The sequence below is a fragment of the Branchiostoma floridae genome, chromosome 10 (assembly GCF_000003815.2).
Source record: "Branchiostoma floridae strain S238N-H82 chromosome 10, Bfl_VNyyK, whole genome shotgun sequence".
In the NCBI taxonomy this organism is placed as follows: Eukaryota; Metazoa; Chordata; class Leptocardii; order Amphioxiformes; family Branchiostomatidae; genus Branchiostoma; species Branchiostoma floridae.
The window spans coordinates 10,799,269-10,816,168 of NC_049988.1; the positions used below are offsets into that span (position 1 = coordinate 10,799,269).

The window sequence follows — 16,900 nt, forward strand, 5'->3', positions numbered from 1 at the left end:
TTATATCTCGCTAGCAGTAAAGTGTTACGTCATAGCGGTTGTGACAGACAAAAGTTAAATGAAAATTCTTGACAGTATACGTCCGTTTTCTCATGACATTTTGTATGCTCATGCAGGTTTATGTTTTATGCATTTACTAACAGAAAATGAAGGAACATGGAGGATGTATAAAGGTACATAGCGACAGTTACATACCCGTTCGCCGTGTAATTCCGCGGCGTGTTACAATTACGATATTACGCTTTTAGCAAGACAAGAGTGGCAGAAAAGTTACACAGAAGAAGTGGCAAGGGTAAGCTATAACAGCAACATGTAACTGGAGAAAATGATGCGTTGACAATTTGTCAAATCAGTATGGCTAGAGAAATCGTCGTAAACGTGCCGGTATTATGATAATAGATGTTACAATATGTTCAATTGGCTTTATGATTATCCCTGTGAAAGTGGTTCAGCACCAAGGACAAGGTTGGAAAGCTAGCTATGATGTTACAACGCCTGTTGGTTCATTCACCATGGTACAAAATAGTATAGTTCATCTTAATCAAATGCTAATAAACCCTATATGTCTTTGAACTGAACAAACATTTTTTTCAGATCACTAAATCTTCAAAAGGTCAAAGGTTAAGAGACGTCATTCTATAATGAATCTAAGGATAATGCCTTTCTAGCAGCCATGCTAGGGCTTTGATTTTTTTACCTATGAACACTGGTAACCCCTACTCTTATAGACAAGTGTTCTAACAGTTAAATATGAAAATGTTGCACACCCGACACTCATACATGGAACAAAGGCTTAATGTCACATCCAAAGGACAAGAAGTGGCCAGATATTAAAGTTTCATCAGGTTTGAGAAGGTTTAAAATATCTTAAACCTCTGGGCAGTGAAAAACAAACGACATACACGTACATTTCATACAGCTGATATAATAATTGTATTAACCTTCCATTATCATCAAAGGCACTTCCTCCACCGTTGGGTGTTCCTGACTCATACTATGTGCAGACTGGTCCTGTACCATCACACACTGTTCTTACAGCATGAGGAGGGTACTGAGAAGAGGGGGGGTCTTGTCGTGGAGTCTGGTGGCTCTGGTAGAGAAGTAATAATGGTGGATCTACTAGTAGGGAGTGGCAGTCTACAATGGAGAGGGAGAAAAGAATGATCTTAAGATGAAGTGGGGAAGTTATAGGTTGCCGTTGCAATACTGTACTTAGTATAGTAAGATCCATTATATATGCTGTCAAGAAAGGCTTTTAGAGTATTTTATATATTTATTATTAAGTGCTTACCTAGAAATTGTAAGAACAGTACAATTCAGACACAGTAACAGTCTGTTCACATCAATGTTAGTTCAATAAAGATTGAATTGAATTGGATAGAAAAAAATCTTTCGTGCAAGAGCCTGTCATTTCATTAGTTGGAGGCAACCTAAGCAATATTACGGCGTCGAAGTGGAAATATTCTGAATAAGGTAATCTGCATGATATTGACATCTACTGCACTGTATCCTCATATTTACATCATAATGAATGAATGAAGACCTTTATTGCACATTTTTGCCACACCGGGCTATGTACAGGTCACAACAAGGCATGATAAAAAGATAATTTGATACTTTGAGCAGTTAAAAACAGCCCAGAGACAAGTTGCATGAGGATATTCAAGGATCTGGAATCCTTGTGCAACTCATTCCCGCGCTGTTTTTAACGGCTCAATTTATGAAATAATGATGTAAACGCGCTAAAATAGTGCATTAGATCTATTATATGAGTATTACTTATAATGACTTACCCATTAGATCTATCTAGGAATCTCTCATTGTATTTTAACAGAAAGTGAAGATGCTGCTCCTAATTGTCCTTCCTGCAAGAAAACATAAATGAATTAAGAAATGACACACAAATGTACACTTTTAAACATTTGATATCTGTATGTATATGGCGCCCGTATTACCGCCCTTTGGCGTAACACACCAGCTTTGATATTTAGTCACCTATAATTGGTTTCAATGAAGGGATGGTAAAGGGTTCATTGTAAACTCAGCTACATGTATTGCCCTGATTTAATTATTCATTCATTCATTCACACATACAAGCATACATACACATTATACGGCAATATACGCACACGCATACATGCACACACATACATGCACACACGAACACAATGTACAAACACGCGCATATACCATTTCTCTCTCTCACACACACACACACGCGAACTCACAAACACGCACACGTACACACACACACTGACACAAACAGTGAAACACTGTGAGAAACAAACAACTTAGAAAGACAAGCATGCCATGAAGACAAAGAAAAGTGACAGTTTGCCAATCCAACTGCCCACGTGTCACAGGTAGCAGCTGCTTCGTACTATTTGTGTAACATTATGCACATCCTATACTGTATATTATCTAACCGCCCCCCTCCCCATCCATCGCCACGCAGTGCGGTGTAGAGTCATCATACTGATTTTAGAACTTCAGATCGCTGAAGTAACAAAATAACTTGGAATTCCTTACTTGCAACAAGGCGTGAAGACAACAACCCAAATCTCTCCGCGGCTGCAATGCTATAAAAATATTTCCTAAACATTGATACCGGCGAGTTGTCGAACTACGAGACTACACCTGCGTGTCCTCACTTCCGGGTTTCGAGATGGATTGTGGGTAATGCGTCATATCATCACAAAACTTGGCGTGGAGAAAGTTTGTTGGAACCAAAGTGTTGCTAGCAATAGTCTGCTGTGTTATGCGCTTTTCCAAGTTCAAAGGACTGCTGATGTATCTAATATGACATTTTCACTGCACACTGGACTGAGCCGGACTGAAGTATGACTGAAGCAAGGACCTGATTGTGTTTGGGCTTTTACCACTTTATAGCAATTTTTTAGAACTATTCAATAGCCTAATTGCTCTATTATTGCTTCCCATCGACAATAAATATTTAAGGGGCCCTCATTAAATGCTCTAACTTCATCTTTTAAATTTTAAAAATTCCACAGTATTCCAATACAGTGTGCAGTGACTGTAGCAAAATATCACATGGTAAAGCATCCCCATGGTTCATGTGGACCAGTCCAACTCACCTGGCTTGACGTCATGAATTTTGTACGGGCGAAAAACAGCTCACGGCTGTGAACTTTTTGGCTACTTATTTCGGAACTTTTCAGTCGACTCGAAGACAGGAGCACCTTGGCGAATCATTGAGGGACTGTTTTGAGATTTTATCAAGCGGCATTTGGGGTCAGGTGGGTGTCATGATTTTACATTAAGCGTTCTCTGAGTAACTTAAGTGACTTGTAATCTCACCTGTATTATCCGCTTAACATATGACCTCGTCGTCGTCGTTTTATTTTTCCCAAAAGCTGCAACCGAGCACAGTTATATGAGATAGAAGTCCCGAGCTTGGCTTATCTGTTTGGACTGATAGTTGCATGCATATGATCTTGGTAGATGTGAGGTCGTTGATCAAAGTACCTGCAGTTACAATACAATGTTGTAAGTTGTAATACACCTGCAGTGGACAACCGTAACTTTAAAAATGTCGGCCTCCATTTTTCCTGTACAATATTCTCAAATCAATCGAGAAAATTGCCTCATCTTTCGCGTGAGAATGTCACAATTTAATGATGACTGGTGCTTCACTAAGTATAAAATCCATAAATGTTCGAGGTGGCCGCCTCACCGCGAACTCAAAACCACCGCGAACATTTTTGTCCTGTCTTTTACCTGCCAAACCCATTGTCTTAACACTACATGTACAATCATTACCTTACATGTTGCAGTCTTGTGATGTGTAGGTGGCGCCTGTTACGATGAAGACGCATAAAAATGCTTACAAAGACTACAAACAGAACCTTAGGTCATTGAACATTGAAAAGTACATAATCATAAAGAAGTGTTATGTATCCAGAGGGTAGATAAATGTACCGTTAGATCAGTGACAGTTCAAGTTCAAGGGTCACGCCAGCACTGCCGGAATCCGGAAGTGACTGTTCTGTTCTGTTCGCCTATGCACCATTACCCAGTCTCTAGTAGGTGAAGCTCTCCGTAAAGTCGAGTGTTTCCCGAGTTTATTGTACAGTTTGTGACTATAGCGTTATTGCGAACTCAAAACCACCGCGGAGATTCCATTTTCTCTGTCCATGACCACTATAGCTAGAGCTACCTATCCAAGTATAACTAAGAGTGGTATTGTGCTAGGTATGTAGACATATTTAACACAGAAACCGCAATATATGCAGTAACTCTACATTTTTATTAAAGATACATCAAACACAAATGCCATTTTGATGTGAATGGACGAGACAAATGGTGTATAATAACTTCAGTTATACAGCTTATATCTTCACATCATGGACAATAGAATATTTAACGAAATAAGCAAATATTGCATGATAACAAATGCAAAGACAAAGTTTGTGTGGTCAACATAATTTCACAACTGACACGAGAAAAGTGAAGCAAACTACCCCGTTAAGTTAAAAGTTCTTTTAAGCATTGTCAGGAAGAGTATTCAAATTAACAATGTGTCTAAGCATGCCATAAAACTTGCAAAAAGAGAACTGAGCGCTGGCCATGTAACAACATGTAGGGCAGTGTACTTTATACCTTGGCATAACGGTATCACCAATGCTTAAAACCGCGTCATAGTGTTTTGTGGCGGCGACAGATTTTGCATAAGTGTTCAAATTCTAATTGTGAACTATTCTTTCTATATCTACAATATGCAGAATTGCTGTAACTCCTGAGGAGTGTTAAAGGGACCCAACAATGGCAATGCCATATCCGCGGAACACCAGGACCTGTGTGAGACCGCTATGGCGGACACTCCTTGCATTTATGTACAACCTACTCGTATCCCCTTGGATGAGGCTGTTCTGCCATTTCATTCGTCACCAAGAAGGTAATAAATTTGTCATTATTGTTTAAGATCAATGACTAACTGCAATGGAGAGTGTGTATCTAATCCTTACTACTAAACAATGATCGCATGTAATGTGGGATCCAGCATCCATATGACAATATATATATGGATATATATTTGTGATTTGGCATTTAGTATAGATTGATAGCATAATTCCATTGTATGAATGCAAAGACAAGAATAAGATATTAGCTAACATACTTATAATATTATCTTATGATCATTGCGATATTAATGATAACGTCATTATCAAATTCAATTTGAGTCTCATAGACGAGTAGCATGGCCATTTTAAAGTTCGCCAGTTCCTTGCAGATTCGCACCCTGCTTCAGTTCCAAGGGAGCCTATTGCAGCCTCACCAGACATCCAACAAGCGGTATCCGAGAGTACAAATCGGCCCACCCCTGTACTGTCCGTATCCCAACCTGAAGAGTCAAGTGAACCCGAAGATTCAAGTGTCGTCTCCGTCTTTGTGACATCGAAGACGGACATCGCCTATGATGATCATGCCCAAGTATCAGTCAACCCCGCAAACGTCAACGTGCCTGAGAGTGAGGTGGGAGAGGGAGTCGACGAAACCCTGTTCAAAACCACAATCAAGGGGCGCAACGAAGACCTGCTGTACCTTCTCCGAAAACTTGACGGTGACTCTCGTGCCATCGCTATTGTTCGCAAACTTCTACAAGAGACCCTTGAGCAGGACGGTGTAAGCTACACTGACGAAACCAGCGATGAGGAAACGTCTCTTTACGTAAGTGTGGACCTTGCCCTAGAAGACGACGGAGATGACGACGTCGATGCCATGAAGGACCACACCCAGGAAGCGTCCTCAGCGTCACCTCTTGATGAGACAGCTGCTACCGCAGGCAAAAACGTGGCAGAAGAACCTTCCGGAGACCAGGACACAACTGAAGAGACAGCTGGTGCCGAAACTGACCAAACAGTCAGCGGGAGTAACCGCAACGATATTGGACCCCTTCGATCCCTGACAGCTGAGGTCAGTGTCTGCTATGGGTTACAAACGTATCCCAAACTTGATGATATTTTACAGTCGTTTACTGTGTTCATCAACAAAAGAAGTAGAAAGAATCTATACTGTTTGTTTTGTTGATAATCACAGGAAAGGAACACGGCATCTGACTACTTCACCGGCACTCCTGACAACAGTCGTCCGCCAGACAACGATGACCAGGAACAACAAGAGAATTGTGACATTGACAGCGGGCCCCATGAGATGCTCCACCTGGATCATCTTGAACCATCAAACACGGTAATTAAATTTTCACCCTTACACCAAGATTGTATGGGGGTACAGTGGGACACTATTATTATAGTAATGTCCCACTGCGTTCTCCTCGGTATTATAGTTATGCTACTAATACTGCGCGTTCTCCTAGACCTTGAGAGCCTCACCCGCGGCCTATACAATATAGGTATGCCTTAGACAGGCTCCGCTAACCCGGGCGGAGGTTTCCACTGATCAGCTGTCAGCCAATCAGAGAATCGTCTTTACCTGAAGAAAACATTCAGGCGATTCTCTGATTAGATGACAATTGGTTAGAAGTTTTAGAAGCCATGGCCATGTTCACAAAAGTGGAAACTTCAGCCAGGTTTAGCCGATGAGTGCCTCATGTATATTTTGTAGGCAGCTGGCGATGCTCTGTGTATGAAATGGTCTTCTTGCAAGTGATCAGCTGTGTAGACCAAATGTCATTAGTCTGTGTTTTAGAGCGTCTATTTTGAAATCCTATACGAGAGAAAAACTCACCCATCTCTATTGTTATCTCTCCCTTGTAAGACTGGCTGCGCACTGAAACAGAGGGATTGCTTCAACGCCGATACCTTTGATGAGACAACTGGGCCATCAGGACTGTTTGAGATAGAGGTACCGGTGAGTATCCAGCGTATAACGAGACCTCAAAACAAAAGCTCAAAACTACAAAATCCTTACTGAATTGTACATATTGCCCTTAGCCCTATGGACGCTTGATAGCATGCTATTGTATCTTATTGGCAGACCCGGACAGAAATTTGGAGTTCACGTTTAGTTTTCACAAAGATCGATTGATAAAAAGTGTCGATATCTATGTATGTTGCGGTCAAATTCCCAAATCAGGGCCCTGTCGGAAAGTTACAGGATTAGTTACACAAAATAAAGCTGTTTATCAAGTAATGGTCACACATTATGCTCATCGACCCTTCTTTCTTCATGTTTTGTGTGTTTGTGCCCCTTTCATATCATACATAATTCGTTCGATTCCTGAGGGGGCCCTTTCTGGAAATGTGACCGCAACATTCATGTATATGCATACACTCTTTAGGAGAACCCTGGACCACCCAATGCCAATGGCGCGGACGGCTTAGTACACGATGAAGAAACTGAGCGCACGCGGAAGGATGACTGTGGTGGGATCAACGTTGAGGTGGACAGCGGCCCGAAGGAAATGCTCCACGGCGTGTCATTTTCGAAAGCCCTGGTAGGACATACTGTCTATAATTCCGCACATGGTTAATACTGGGTACAGTAGAAGCCGTTTAATTGCACAGCCTATTCTCCATCGTATTTCGTGCAATTATCCGGCTGGTGGAACCATGCGAAGTCACTCAGCTGGACCGCATCGGTTTGGGATTTTAGGATTCCGTGCAGTTAACAGAAGTATGCGATAATCCGTTATGCAATCAACTGGCTTCTACTGTACATGATATTCGTATGAATAATTCTTGTTCTTGCTTTACCGATAAGATTTCTTTTAAATCTCTGTGAATAAGTATCATATTAGAAAACACAGCATTGTCACAGTGATACATTTAACGGAATTGCGCATCACAGAACTAGTTCACTTAAATCTTACTTTGTTGTGCTGAACAATCCACAGGAGGACATCCGACTGAACCACGGCGATGATGAGGACAATGAACCCAACAGACGTTACCATGGCGATGTCTGTTGCGGGGATGTTCAGGTAAGAAAAAAACTTTATCAACACGTTTTTTCATATAAAAATCTATTGTAGAAATTTGCTATAACAGGGGAGCTCAGTTGATATTCATAGCTATATATCTACAGTGACAGTAAACCTTTGTCCCAGCACAAGGGAGCGAGGAAGGTCCTTTCTGTGACGTCATCACACACCTTTTGATTTGTCCTACCAGAGAGCACACAGTAAACAATTAGTTTTCAGAAAAGACGAACACGTTACGTGAATGATAGGCATTTTAAAGGCTACTTTTAGCCCTGAAAAGTATTCATGATTGGTCATATCTACAACAGAGAGCCTTTAAGTAGCTTTGGACCAAATCACTTTTAAAGAATGTGAAAATTGTCATGACGACATATATGTATTCTTTGTAGCCCCCACGGGATGCCTGGGGCCTTGAACGCCACGAGGAGGTCGCAGATAAAGGACTTGTTGTCTCAGCGATGAAACATGTCTCAAAACCGGCTGGACAAGACACGGGGTAAGGTTTCAATAAGTAAGACTATTTCATATTAAGCATGCTTTTGAATAGGAAAGAGATTAAAGAGACGTTACTTAAGCCAGCTTAAGCCTATTGTCCTGCGGGATGATTATTTCTAACAAACATACATGTACAGGACAAACAAAAGATATAAATCCCGGAAGTTCTGCTGCAACTCGACCTTGACTATTGTCCCTAGAAGGTCCATCAACCTACCAAAATCATTAATCCGTCCAAAATTAAAGTTTTTCAAATATCTGGAAACACTGACAGACAGACACGTACACATACACACACCCACGTGCAGAGACACACTCAAAACATTTTAGGTAGCTAGCTTACAACTCACTTTGCCAACATGACAACAATCTTCACGTTTACAGAATCGTTGGACAGGACATGGACGACCCGAAGCTCAGCATTGAGGGCAACAGCCGCGCCAGCTTTGATATGGGACAGCAGGGACTCCGTGTCAACAACAACAACAATGATGCCATGGGTCGTACTCCTGACATGGACTGTGGCTAGTGTGAACAGGAATGCATGACAGAAATTTTGACACGTTTTGTGGGACGATTCACAGTACACAGTACTCCACACTGTTTTCGCACAAATTGCTTTGCAGTAGGCGCTTATGCTATATACTGTCGTGTAACTTGTAAGAGTGCTCTATTGATTATGTGTATGCAACGTGGAACAGTACTTGTTTACAAATACATAGCAAAGAAAGAATAGTACGAAAGTGTACGAAGGGAACATCTCTATTTTCGGCTCTGCAGCTACCAGCATGCAACAGCTGGACAATCGGAGATGTTCAAGGCAGTTAATGTTTCCTGTAATACTTTAGCCTTGAATAACATTTGATTGTTCAAAAAACTATGATGGACGTGAAACCTGTAGGGATTTTGGAGTAATATAGCCAAAGTCATGTTTGAATCCATACCTATACATGTATATATATATAGAGAAATTACCAACCTTATTACAGGATACTTCACCATGTACCACTATACAATTTGTACATCATTATCTCACATGTAGGTGTTGAATTAACAGTGTTTTGAATTAACCAGATACTGACATCTTATGATACTTAATTCTTAACATAATGTTCTCGAATTTTGTTTTTAAAAGTGCAGGAAAATGTTTACATTTGAAAGAAGTATAACCTTCTTAGATTATGACTAACTAACTACTGGTGACTATAAGATCAGTAGCAGTAGAATATGTATCCCGATTAATTTCGACACATTGTCTTGTAATATTGATAAATTGAGGTGTGCCTGATATGCATATTTTTATAATAGTCAATTCATGCTTAATTGTTAGCGTTGTTTTATTAGAGAACATCAATCTGGTATACACATGTAGCATGCTTTGCTGTCGCAGTGAGAAATAAAATGAATAAAATCCAATGACTGTAATATCTTGTTAATATCTTGCTAAAGATATGGGAATGGCAATGTAAACATTGAACTGTTTTTTTTCTACATTGTCCTTAAGAGCAATATGCACAAGTACTTGCCGTTTCCCAACAGCGTATATTCCTGCTGGATGATTAGAAAAAAAAGACTTATTTTCCTATAAAGTTCTCCCTCAGCATAAGTAAAATACTCTCATGGAGAATATGTTTATAGAGAATTTAGAAAACAAATTCTGCTTATAGAGTATAGAAACAACTTTTCCTCGTTCGGGGTACTAGCCATACGATGGTCGCACAAGCTCAAACTCAACGCATTCGTAGGGCAGTGTACGTGCCTAGTAAATATGCTTAGAGATTAGCAACAACCTACAACGCATTTGACCTCGCCGTATTATCATTTTCTATCCCCGGCGAAGATGCTGCTTCTACTTGTACACTACCGTTCTTCTCAGACGCTACCATATTCTTAAAAGCCTCAGACTTTCTCGTATCAGATATATCTATATCATCGTACAGGTAGAGTCGTCTGCTGTTCTGATATAACGTCTTTTCTGTGGGGGACTTTGGAGACTTGGGACTCTGTACGTCATGAATCAAGTGCAGATAATTCGGTGTTACTTCACGAGCGAGAGAATCCCTGCTGGGTTTGTAGGTTCCTTGAGGGGTTAGCTCTATCGAAGGCTGATTCTGATTAGAATCCCTATTGCTAGCCGCATTACGTCTGCATACCCACCAGCCACCCACTAACACAGTCACTAATACCACCAGTGCTATGACCACACCTATCACAATTCTAACAGTAGTCGACATGCCACTGGTTGGGCTCTGATAGGAAGTAGTAGTAGCATTTCTGTCAGAAACAGTAGATAGTCGAGTTTTTAGACGTTGTGTTGTCGCTGATTTCGAGACAGTCTGAGACGTAGTTAGTCTTGGAGTTGGCGATCGCGGAGAAGTTGACAATAATGTCGTATTTGCCACTGTGTAATTAGTTGTCAATGACATTGACGGTGACGTCATGTTGAGTGACGTAGTTGTTGACCTTGACGACCCTGCTGGAGGTGGTCTCATGGTGGAGGTGATCGCCGACTGCGCAGGCGCAAGACTCGGTGTGGGTGAAGATGGACGTGTGGTTGAGGCTGTAAAAAAAACGAACCTGTTTTGATGGATGGATGGATGCATGCATGGATGAATGTCTGGATGCATGGATGGATGGATGGATGGATGGATGGATGGATGGATGGATGGATGGATGGATGCATGGATGGATGGATGGATGGATGGATGGATGGATGGATGGATGGATGGATGGATGGATGGATGATGGATGGATGGGGTTCTGAATTAACTCGTATAAAAAATATCTGAAAACATTCTTAATGGATTATCATTGGTCATTCTAAGAAATAAACTGTCAAGCATAAAAGAATAGATACCAATTGTCTTTTCGCCATTCTATTTTTTTTTTTGTGCACGTCCATGCCCTCCAAACCGACATCTGTGTACGCGCAATCATTCTAACCAATTAAACTCTTTAAACAGATCGCTCTACACAAGAGAGTTGTCCGAACACAATAAGGCGCTGACGTCAAAGCACCATGAGAAGACCTCGCTGGCTGGTTAATACAACACATTTCCCCCCGGGCACAACACTGTGTCTGGTATCTGAATACGATAATAGTATCTGACTGTAGATATGTAATCATAGTTTGGACAATAGTCAATACTTCCCAAATAGACATGAGTCATAGAGGGGTTTACTAGATGCCCTTGATTAGTATTCGTCTGCTTATCAAAATGTACCACTTGTGTTTCCTGAAATGATCTCTAAATGATGACTAGATTTCAGTTACTATTTGTTTCTTGGCCTTGTATATGACTGATATGGGTTTTGTCGTATCATGTATTACAGAATAGCACACGACTTGCCCCACAAACAATATACTCTGATGACTATATCCACACTTTAAGATTTCTATTCCCTACAGTTTCTACCTCCTGTGAAGGTTCTACGATAAGAATTCTTACGTTTTTCATGAATGTACATGACACTGCAAAATATATTTTCAACGTTTTAAACTTGTATTTTCATTCATCTCGGAAACGCCTTGTTGAATGAACGTATTTTCTCTTTATGTGGACACTTAGCCAAATTATGTGGTATTCCGAACCCTAACACACCTTACGTACCCAAAGTACCATGTTCCTAAATGCCACAGTACTTAAGTGCACATTACCCTAATCAATTGTTCAAGACAGAGAATATGGCTTCACAAAAACAGTATATTAAGTTTTTAAAGCTTCTATGTTTATAACCTTTGACATAACCCAACCAGCTTCTAAGGATCAGACAGAATTACAATCAAACGGGTCAAGGAATCCAACAACTACCGAAGATCAGCAATGTATGAAAACAAATATGCTCTTTCCTACCTGCAAATACCGTCCTGGACATGGTTGGGATAAGGAAACAGCAGCAGACGAGAATGAGTTGTGCCATGCCCAGTTTTGTAACCATCGTTCCGTGTGTTGACAGGTTATATTCTAAGGTGTTGTAGAATCTCTATAAGTCCAAGTCTCTCGTCAGGAGGCGAACATGGTAATCAGTGTACTTAGTCGACACCTTGACTCACCGAACCAAGTACTAGTTGTGTTGTGGAAATTTCAGGCACGGCGTTTCCTTCCTGTCATGCGCTTACCACTGTGGAACCGGTTTTTGCTTTACGCGTGTGGGTGCATTTATTTACAATGGTTGCACTGATTTCTGTGAGTACGTAGAAAAGTTACATGACTATACAAATTATTCATGGTCTGTATTAGTCATGATGTACGGTTTATTAGGTTTAGATACGTTGAGGGGTAAGCCAATTACCCGAGGGAGTTGTATTGAACAGTGCAGTGGGAGATATCAAAGGTATGATAACTATTCGCCTCAGGACATTGTCACACCCAGTGAAAACGACCTTTCTCGCGTGGTTTCACGAGACTGACTGAACCGTGAACTGCTTTGAATTAGGTTTCATCGGAAATCGTCAAGAAACACAACTTCAATGTTACACGAAGTAAGTATCATCGCACTGTGGATTATCCATGTAGATCAGCTAGCAGTAGAATTGCAGTAGAACACCTGGTTCCAGTGAGTAAAGTCGGGTACATATCCTGTGAAGAGCATCTTGGTTGGGGTTGCACCCATCTTTCGGAAGGGACGCCTTAAAACGGGACTACTGTTTTGGAAGAGGTGTCTAAACTTTAGCGGGTAAGAGCTAGCAATCCTTCCTGTAATGACATAACCTGCTACAGAAACATCAAGAAAACTTGCTACCCCATATGCCACTAGACACAACAGAACGAAAAACAACAACAACATCACGACACTGTATGTAGTTTTATGTACAACCGCTGCACAGGAAGTGACAGAGAAGTAAGACATCAACCAACCATTCAATGCATCTGTGCTTTATTCCCACAGCATTAGTGTTTCAAAGTCATTTGACAAACCATTAGTAGACTTATGTTTGTAACAGTTGAAAGTATATTTCTTATTTTTGAACAGAAGGCTGTATGGTTGAAGATGAAGAGGAATATTTTTAAGAGAAATTATCTATTCCACGACTTCTAAAAATCAACTGTTCCGGACAGGCACATTCCAAAAAAATTACATTTCCGTATTTCTATCTCATGAGCATCTTTGGCAATGTCCGTTCAACTTAACATAATATAGAATCTGTTATTGCCAATGATGAGACGAGTCCGGTCGTGTGTTGGTGAAATAGTCAGTTGAATCTGCTCACCCGTCTGCTGTGAAACAAACAAAATATATTAGATACAATTGTGAACGTAAATATGTCAAAATAAAGTCCGATCAATCTTAGTTATATGGAGTGGTATTTAACTATAGCAATTCATGGCAGATTAACCTAAAGCAACCATTAACAGACATACTTTGTATTTATAAATTTAGTTATTGATAAATCAAATAAATTGATAAATAACACTTTCTATGCAGTACACATCAATTTGTGATGATTTGGTCCAACAGAACACAGTCAAAATAAACTGACAACCAAAAATGATTCAAGGGAAGGAAAATCTGATTCATCAAATGCTTTTTGGAAGTAAGGACAACTGTTCTGATATTATCAGAAGAAAAAGAAACCAAAACATGCTAGTCACCTTCGGTTTCATTCAATGGACAAATTGATAAAGAGTACTTCACGATTCTGATATTTCTAACCTTGAACTAGGAGCTATGTTGTTCGGCACTGCAGCCAGCATTTGGGACTCCTCCACGAGCCCTGCCCGTCGCCATGGCAGTCGCACTCTGGAGCAGACTGGGGCTCTCCTCTCGCGTGTGACGTCACCATGTTCTCTGCCTGCTCCATGTCACGTTTCGTTGCTAACGGCTTGGGCCCCCTCCGGTGCAGCCATCTAGGAAGAATAGTACATACCACATTATCTCCCACAAAAAATACTAGTAGTAGTGGATAAATACGAAACTCTATAACACATCCAACGTCTTCTGGGAGACTATAATGTCCAGTTTACCCACAGACAAATCATTCATCTTGCCGACAACAAAAGGGTGTGTTGTAATATGCTTTAAAACATATGTTCTAGCTTTATGAGTGAATGTAGAATCTTTATCAAACAGAACTATTTATATGTAAAAAAAAGTCCATCATGTACTTTCTTGCAAGATTTAAAGTTCCAGTCGTATTAAAGATCATTCTGCAACGCAGGTACATTTGAATACTATCCTAGCATGCTGATTTTACCATGTCTACCATGTATCCATATTTTATGTTTCGCTATCCCTAGCTATGTTGTATCATACAGCACCTCTTGTGTTCATCAATTATAAGCGTATTGACGTGCTAAGTAACTTCTTTAATATTTTCGTACTGTTCATATCTATTGGTTTTTGTTTAAACACTTGTGGGTGTTCCGCTAGCCTGCGTTTACATAATCTCTCACTGGCTGGGGTTAATGACCTTTTCCCCGTGCAACTGTCGGGCTGGCCGCTAGGAGCGTGATTTTAGTCAGGCTAGTATTCAGCATATTGTGAGTGTTGTAAGCCCAACAGATTTTCTCTAGGAAAGTTTTCTTTCATGTTCTTGCGTTAGTCAGTCTGTAACATGTGCCGAATAGAATGGAAGATAAAAGATAAAGACCGGAAGGTTTGACCCATTTACATCTAAAGGTGCTTTTCTTTTGATTTGCGAAAATGATTATTTTTTTCATCCGACAAAGAATTTTCATTATGTCCCTTGGCTTTTAGATGTTATTAGTGCCAAAAGCACAATCTCTAAGAAGCGTTTCATCTTCTTAGTATCAGAATTTGAATAATAATGAAATATTTCACGAAAAGGTTGAACGAATTTGTCCTAATTTTTTCCTGAGGTGTCGTTGGGTGTACTATGACGTGTTTGGTGATGCCAGCTGCTTTCATGCCAAATGAAATTATTTGAGCCCGGGATTATTACCCCGAAGAACGTTTAACGGGAGACTTCGAGCGCACGACGGGACTAACTACGTTAGAGAAACTAACACATCATTATGACCGTCGTGAACGTGCTGTAGGGCGATATTAAAGGCCCCTTCACACGAGAACAATAATGAGCTGGAATGCAGTCAGAATGAAAATTATTTTCTATTCCTGGGAATTCGTAGTGTTTTCTAGAAATTCTCACTGCATACATACCACTGCAATGAAGCTATGTTTTCCATGTACATAATGATGAAAGTTACAAACTCGCGTTCTGACATCGTGATCTTTTAATGATCTGTAGTTATTAGAAAATAATTGTTCTCATCTAATCAAAAAATCATTTAGCCAGGTAAGAACAATTCAAGGCAACGCAATTTATTTAATTACGTCTCACTTTCAAGCAAACCTTATTGTAACAAGTTCATTGCAAAAATACCAGCATATTCCAAACGTACAGAGTTGGACAAATCCAAAAGCAAGATTGTCTAGGGCAAGTGAAAGTGCCGATCGGGCAAGTAAGATTTTTCCATTGAATGAGATTTTGATATACTTGTTACCTTCTTACAGTCATGACATCAAGCAATGGTTAACATAGAAAAAGACCGTCAACAATAAGAAATTCATTGCTGGAAATGACAATGCATATCAAAGTGGCATTTGAATTTTGGACGAGTGAAAAATTTGTTCGGGCAAGAAATTCTTTTTTTTTTTGTGCTTGCCCGATAGGACAAGTGAATCTTAGAAAACGTAACCAACCCTGGCGTACAGACAATGATTTGGGAAAAGAACATTTGCATATAGAGGTGCAGAAAGCCGGAATGCACTCCCACTAGCTGTGGAAACTGCACCATCTACACAAACATTCAAAACATTGTGCAAGAACATTGTGTGACTCCTGACCTCCATCCCCTTAAGTTAACGACTTGGAACGGAAATGGATATGAGTGGTTTTGCTTTGGCTGCATTATGTAAATATTGTATTGTATGTATGTATTATTTGTATATGTATCCAGGGCCTCCATGAAAAGCAGTGTCAGTCACTGATGAGAGCTTACCCTGGTAAAAAAACTAACACAGAAATAAATGAATAAATATTTACTTACGGACAGTCGTATCGGCAGAATTTGTTGGTGAGCGCCTCCTGGGATTTACAGTCGCAGTAGTAGCCGAAGCCGTAGGGCAGCAGGAACCGCTTACTCATCTCCATGGCAACGGCCTGGTGACGGTGAACACCTGATGACAGCAAAACAAACCTCATTTCATTTGGTTTCCCGGTTTCCTTACATCAAAAGGAATGCCTGTTTGACAGCAAAGCAAACCTTATTTCATTTTTTTTCTGGTTTCCTTACATCAAAAGTGATGCCTGTTTGAGGGATTTTGCGGTAAATTGGTTGTGTAATGTATAGCTTCCAGATGCAATGTTGAAAGCATGTATTATTTAACGTATTACTAGCTATCTGCATTGCTAGAGGCTAGCAAGTTGTTGTTTTTTTCTAGTAAAACGTTTGGGGTCCGCAAAGTGAGGCAACTTAGCCTTCCCTATTCAACTAGACAACGATCGCTCTACACTCAATCGCTACGACTGAAATTGGATTC

At 40.3% G+C, this 16,900-nt stretch overlaps 2 protein-coding genes across 2 annotated transcripts in view; one reads left to right on the top strand and one right to left on the bottom strand.

The window, feature by feature from the left end:
- Positions 1–1,130, bottom strand: part of LOC118424398 (natural resistance-associated macrophage protein 2-like) — an 11,087-nt gene extending 9,957 nt beyond the window's left edge. Inside the window, exon 1 of the mRNA XM_035832944.1 lies at positions 942–1,130. Coding sequence (XP_035688837.1) covers positions 942–1,020 — 79 coding nt within the window. The 5' untranslated portion in view covers positions 1,021–1,130. The remainder of the gene's footprint in view (positions 1–941) is intronic.
- Positions 1,131–2,872: 1,742 nt separating this feature from the next.
- Positions 2,873–9,955, top strand: LOC118424857. The gene is made up of 9 exons (XM_035833664.1): positions 2,873–3,257; positions 4,743–4,915; positions 5,252–5,934; positions 6,058–6,207; positions 6,736–6,828; positions 7,259–7,414; positions 7,814–7,900; positions 8,290–8,396; positions 8,780–9,955. Exons 2-9 carry the CDS (start codon positions 4,783–4,785, stop codon positions 8,922–8,924), a joined length of 1,554 nt encoding a protein of 517 aa, XP_035689557.1. The 5' UTR covers positions 2,873–3,257; positions 4,743–4,782; the 3' UTR covers positions 8,925–9,955.
- Positions 9,956–16,900: the final 6,945 nt, after the last annotated feature.